Source organism: Mucor mucedo, assembly GCF_025094135.1.
Source record: "Mucor mucedo strain NRRL 3635 chromosome Unknown EV154scaffold_259, whole genome shotgun sequence".
NCBI lineage: Eukaryota > Fungi > Mucoromycota > Mucoromycetes > Mucorales > Mucoraceae > Mucor > Mucor mucedo.
In genome coordinates, this window is record NW_026252543.1 from 36691 (window position 1) to 42690 (window position 6000).

Consider the following 6000-nt stretch of genomic DNA (forward strand, 5'->3'; position numbering starts at 1 on the left):
GTGTATCGATGCGGCTATAATGACATACGTTTTAGTGATAAAGCCATTTTCACTTGCCGTCTTTATTAAGTATTTGTCTCATAATAAAAGTTGCACAAGATGATGTGAATTCCTTCTTTATCCGGCGAATCGATTAAACGCCTATCCTAACATGCTACGACAGATGGTGGTGGTGGATTATCCAGTGCGAGAATATCATACTACAAAAGAAGTTAAATTCATTGGCTATACTTTACGGTTCTTTTTTCCCTCTTTCTTAGTCTTCAGTAGCTTCATCATTGAGTTGTTTTTGCATATTTCGGAAGCCCAGGGTGACAGAGTGAACGTTTCCTTTTTATATATGTAGAAACAATCATCCTGAACTCTCTTTAAAGCATTTACACTACCGTTGACTTGTAGCTTGCCTATATCAATTAGAAACTGTCATGGTTACCATCCCAATCTGCTCAAATACTAACCTAAAGTTTCAGATGATGGTATCATGGTGGCCTCACTTCCTAGGGGTCCACATATCACCGTGGGATGTGGCTTCTCAAAAATTCAGTTGCACTTATGATTAACACTTACTTTATCAATAATGCATAACAAAGTAAATTTTGGTTGGCTTGTGTAACACGATGCACTTCAAGAACTGTGTAGAGTCTCCTTTCTTTTGTTATTGTATATAACAGCCATTATACTTCTCAGTGTTAAGGAGTAAAACGATTCATTGTAAGTTTCTCAAATGCATTTTGATTGTTCTGTCTATATTTTGGGAGAAGGTTTTAGGTCTCTGATTGTGGGCATACAGTTGTAGCTCTGCATTGGAACAAAGAGAGAGAAAAAAAGTGTGTGTGTGTGTGTGGGGGGGGGTATCTATTAAGCTTTCATGCCAGCAGAAATGAGACAAGTGTGATTTAGTTGAGACTTTGGTTTTTTCCTAGTTATCACTACGGTTTTTTACACATGTTCCCTCGAAAAATAGTGATCCCTTATTTGCTTGATAAAGGAATAAAAAGGACTATTATTACCCTCTGATGGCGTTATTTGAAACGAGTAAGTAACAGCCATGTTCAGCGTTGTAAAAGCGTTGTAAAGGGTTCAAGAAATTGAGCTCACAGATGATTCAGATGGTGTTATTTAGTATAAATCAAAATGTCAAATCACTGTTCAGTCATCCCACTCCTCCTTTAACGTTATTATTTATTGTATGAATAATTCATTCTTTATTATCGATTTTTATTCCATTTCCTACTTTCCCCTATTCAGATTCATTTGGTGATTTATCATAAAGGTTTGGGACGAGTCCGTTATAAACCCCCTTCGCAATCACGCTGGGAGAAACAATAGCACCATCTTTTACGCCAGAGCCATTTTCAATATTTTCTGGTTCACGTTTTTTCATATCTACTGTATCATTCTTATCAGAACAGTACTCGCCTCCAGCAGAATTTGAACCACTGGCGCCGTTTTTATTGACACAATCCAAGGGCTGCCCATCTACATTTGTAACCGTCACGGATAGCAGGACAATTGTAGATACTAAAAGCAAGCCGAAACGGGAAGACTTGCTGAGCATGATGATAATTTAACTTGTTAAGAGTTTTATAAAAAAAAGCCCCCCCCTCGTGCTTTCTTTTTGCATGTCTTTTTATACATTTTTTTTTTATTCTAGCGGTTATGCACTCACTAGACCGGATTTTCTTTTATGTACATCACTATTGACGTTGCCAAAAGTAATTAGTGATTGTATCGTCTTATGTATATACAAAGAGTTGTAGAAACGGAATAATTATACGATTGAACCCCCTTGTTATCTCACGCACACATTTTCATGGCGAAGGTATTATACATAATAATATGACGATCATAACATTAAGCTTAAAGTGAGGGGCATATTTTCTTCAATTATCTGGATAAGTTCTTAGTCTAATTTCATGTCATGATTTATCTTCCTGCCTACCACGTTTTGTTTAGAACTCGTTCATGGGATTAGATTACTCAAGTTTATGAATAAAGTTATATCTGTGAAATCATCGCAGCAACAATTCACCTTTGTTTTTATTTCCAACAATATAAACGTAAAAACTGACAATGCAGCAGATCACTTTACAAAAATTCTTAAACTCTCCTGTCCTTGTCCTTATGGAAGACGATTATCTTATTGCATTGGAATTGTTTACGTCAGATAGTCTATCACATCTACGAGCGTTTCCATCATGCGAGGTTTTTTGCAAGGAATCTTCGATATCATTTGGTATCGCCATTCTGAACTACTCCTGCCCTAGGTTTAGACCTGTTAGTGGCATAATGAGTAAAAGATCCTTCCCTGTATAAAACAATGGATATATCCTCGCCGAATCTTAATTAAGCTTATCGTTAATAATAGCATGCATCAATGCAATGCTGATGATTATATTTGTCTATGGCTCGGTAGGCCAAAAAATCATGTGGGCATGCGGCATTAGTGAAAGCCTAAATCCAATAATGTTAACCTGGACATATTACTAATAATATTGATCAACAAGTAAAAAAAAAATACATACAGCTATAACAATTTGTGTGTAGGAGTAAATGCGTATACTTTAGAAAGTCAGTATTTCAAAATAGCTGTAGTGTCATTGTCACACTTGGAGTAACGAAGAAAAATAGCCCTTTTTTTCTTTTTGTAAAACACACGAAGAAGGGGATTCATACAAACAATGGCAAAAGATTTAATTAGAATAAAAGTAGAACCAACCTCTTTGATGGAATTACACGGGGGTCGTGTATCGATGCGGCTATAATGACATACGTTTTAGTGATAAAGCCCTTTTCACTTGCCGTCTTCATAAAGTATTTGTCTCATAATAAAAGTTGCACAAGATGATGTGAATTCCTTCTTTATCCGGCGAATCGATTAAACGCCTATCCTAACATGCTACGACAGATGGTGGTGGTGGATTATCCAGTGCGAGAATATCACACTACAAAAAAAGTGAATGCATTGGTTATATTTTACAGTCCTTTTTTCCTCTCTATTGGTCTTCAGTAGTTTCATCATTATGCTATTTTTGTTGCATATTTTGGAAGGCCAATATGACAGAGTGGACATTTATTTTTATATATAAATATAAAATTAATCATTCTAAACACTATTGGAAACATAGATTATGATTGATTTATAGCTTTTCTATATCAATTAGAAACTGTTATAGTTACTAATTAAATCCGCTCAAACACTAAACGAAAGTTTTAGATGATGGTATCATTGTGGCCAGTACGGCCTCACTTTCTGGGAGGCGTGTGTAACGACTTCTCAAAAACTCATCCAGTTGCACTCAGACTGCTCCCAAGATCAACACTTTACTTTATCAATAACAAATAGAAAGTATAAGTTTTGGTTTGCTTGGGTAACACAACGGCGTCTTTTCTTTTTTTAAAAAAAAAATGACAATAGTTATTTTAGTTGCTTTCGCGTCTGTCTAAAGATAAACGCTCTGCTGTAAAATACCTTCTACCATGTAGTGATAATGAGTGAGACGATCCATCGTGAGTTTTTCAAATGCATTTTGAGTGTCCTGTTTATATCGGAGAATTATCTTTATATTATGTGTTAATGGTAAAGAACGCCAGTCTGCTGATTATTTAAGGTTTTAGGCCTCAGATTGTGTGCATTTAGTTGTAGCTCTGCATTAAAACAAACGGAAAGATTGGAAAAAAGAAAAGGAAAGTGTGTGCGGGGAGTATCTATTAGCTTTGACTAGTAGAATAAGACAAGTGATTTAATCGAGACTTGTTTTTCCTATCACTTCGCTTTTTACATGATCTCAAAAAATAGTGATTCCCTATTTGCGTGAAAATAGAATGAGACGACTTTTATTGTCCTCTACTTGCGTGATCAAAAAGAAAGTACGTAATAGTTAATTTGATCATTGTAAAAGGTCCAAGAAAATGAGCACACTGATAATTTAGAGCGATATTTGGTATATAATAAAACGTAAATCGTTGTTTAAATCCAACCATACACTCCTCCTTTACATTGTTATTGATGGCATGCAATTTATTCTTTATTATCATTCCCATTTCATTTAGACTAATTCCCTCCTTTACCGAGGTTTCCTACAGTACTCTCATTTTCCCCATCATCTTGCCGGATTCAGCTTATAATACCCCCAGCAGCTCCTGTAGTTTTCCCCACAAAATCACCGCCATTTCCTACACTACTCTCATTTTCTCCATCATCTTGCCGGATTTGGCCCACTATACCCCCGGCAGCTCCTGCGGCTTTACCTACAACATCTTCTGTGGCTTTACCTACAACATTTCCTGCGGCTTTACCTACAACATCACCTGCAGCTTTACTCACAATAGCACCAACGGCATAATCAGTATTTTTCATTCTTTCAAAAGATCCTTTTTCTTGTTCACGCTTTATCATATCTACTGATCCAGTCATCGTAGAACAGTGCTCGCCTCCTGCAAAACCTGAACCTATAGCACCCATTTCATTGACACAATAAAAGGGCTGTCCGTCTACTTTTGTAAACGTTACGGATAGCAAGACAATTGTAGAAACTAAAAGTAAGCCGAAATGAGAAGACTCGCTGAACATGATTCTAATAATCAGTAATAACTTTATAAAAAACTTGTGTTTTTTTTTCATGCCCTTTTATACCTATTTTTCATTGAAGCAGTTAGACCGGTTTCTCTTTTATGTATCTCCATTTATCGGCGGTGGAAAAAATATTTAGGAATTGCATCTTTTTCTGCGCATAAGGGGGACGGGATAGTTTTACGACCCAACCCCCCTTTTTTGCTACCTCGCACACATTTTTACACTCTGGTGAGGGTATCAAACCTAAGCATGTGGCGATCATAATAGGTTAAAAGCGAGGGGCGGTATGTTTTCTTCAATTAGTCGCATTATTTAGTCGAAATTCATAACATGCTTCAGCTTTTTAACTAATACTCTTTTTTTTAATTCGTTCATGGGATTAGAGTAATTAATTGAGGTCTATAGAATACAGACATAAGTCTGCGAAATCATTGATTTACACAGGCCAAAGATCATTTCTTTCTCCAAAAAAAAAGTAAATGGTAGTAGTATGAATTTTTTCATATTCATTCTCGTTAATAGTGACAGGTGTTAATGAGAATTGCTGGTGATACATTTGTGTAATTTGGTTTGGTGGGTTGTGGAGTTATGGGGCCATTGGTTAATAAAAGTCTGAATTTCTAATTTAGTCAATTTGGGCCTTGGACTAAATACAGCAGGATTATTGCGATTCCAATGAAAACGGTCGGTAAATGTTTAAAATAAAATACAACGCCTACGCCCACGGAATTCTTGCAACGTTCCCAAAACTTGAAAACAAAAAGATTTATCCGTAAATTCGGTTTTTCTATTACCTAATCCTGCAAAAAAAAAAGTTCCCTTTCAAAGTCTTTAAACCTCAAGAAAAGCGGCTTTCAAATCGAGGGTGGTTAAAAGCTTTAGTGTCTGACATTTTGTTTTAGAAAATCTCACTTGAATGTTAGGACATTCCTATTATTAAAAAATATTCAAGTGACAAGGGGCGTTTCACAGAAAAAAAAAAAATAACGCCATCAGCATTTTTTTTTTTGGGGAGCAAAAGTAATGGGACTATTCCAAGCAGTGATCAAGTGGAGCAACCTCTATAACTTCATCACGAAGCCAAGTGTTCAACTTGATCTCGTAAGACTGGTAATAAAGTCACAGGTATAGCGTATCGAGATCTCTGTATGCGATTTTGTATGGTGGCGTATCCAAACAAATAACAGATTTAGGGACTGTGCACAATGAGGTAAATGGGGATCCGTGCATTGGCTTTTTAACAAAGGTTGGATGGCTGCCATACACGACTCATGTTTCGCTTTCGTGCGGAGAGGGCTATTTTTGGGTTGGCCAATCTCATAAAGAAGTATTGGATCCGTCTAGTGGATCTATCAATTCTTGAATAATAAAGATACCAACTTTATCCATATCTAAGATCAGAACCAAAAAAAAAAAAAAAAAAA

At 36.1% G+C, this 6000-nt stretch overlaps 3 protein-coding genes across 3 annotated transcripts; 1 reads left to right on the forward strand and 2 right to left on the reverse strand.

Annotated features, from left to right (window-relative positions):
* Positions 1-1237: 1237 nt before the first annotated feature.
* On the reverse strand, positions 1238-1976 carry EV154DRAFT_557153 (uncharacterized protein; the record flags this gene model as incomplete). Its single annotated transcript, XM_051605408.1, has 1 exon — positions 1238-1976. Exon 1 carries the CDS (start codon positions 1556-1558, stop codon positions 1241-1243), a length of 318 nt encoding a protein of 105 aa, XP_051450348.1. The 5' UTR covers positions 1559-1976.
* Positions 1977-1984: 8 nt separating this feature from the next.
* On the forward strand, positions 1985-2490 carry EV154DRAFT_557154 (uncharacterized protein; the record flags this gene model as incomplete). The annotated part of the gene is made up of 2 exons (XM_051605409.1): positions 1985-2293; positions 2369-2490. Exons 1-2 carry the CDS (start codon positions 2074-2076, stop codon positions 2488-2490), a joined length of 342 nt encoding a protein of 113 aa, XP_051450349.1. The 5' UTR covers positions 1985-2073.
* Positions 2491-4117: 1627 nt separating this feature from the next.
* Positions 4118-4573, reverse strand: EV154DRAFT_571998 (uncharacterized protein; the record flags this gene model as incomplete). Its single annotated transcript, XM_051606307.1, has 1 exon — positions 4118-4573. One exon carries the CDS (start codon positions 4571-4573, stop codon positions 4118-4120), a length of 456 nt encoding a protein of 151 aa, XP_051450350.1.
* Between the last annotated feature and the right edge of the window lie 1427 nt (positions 4574-6000).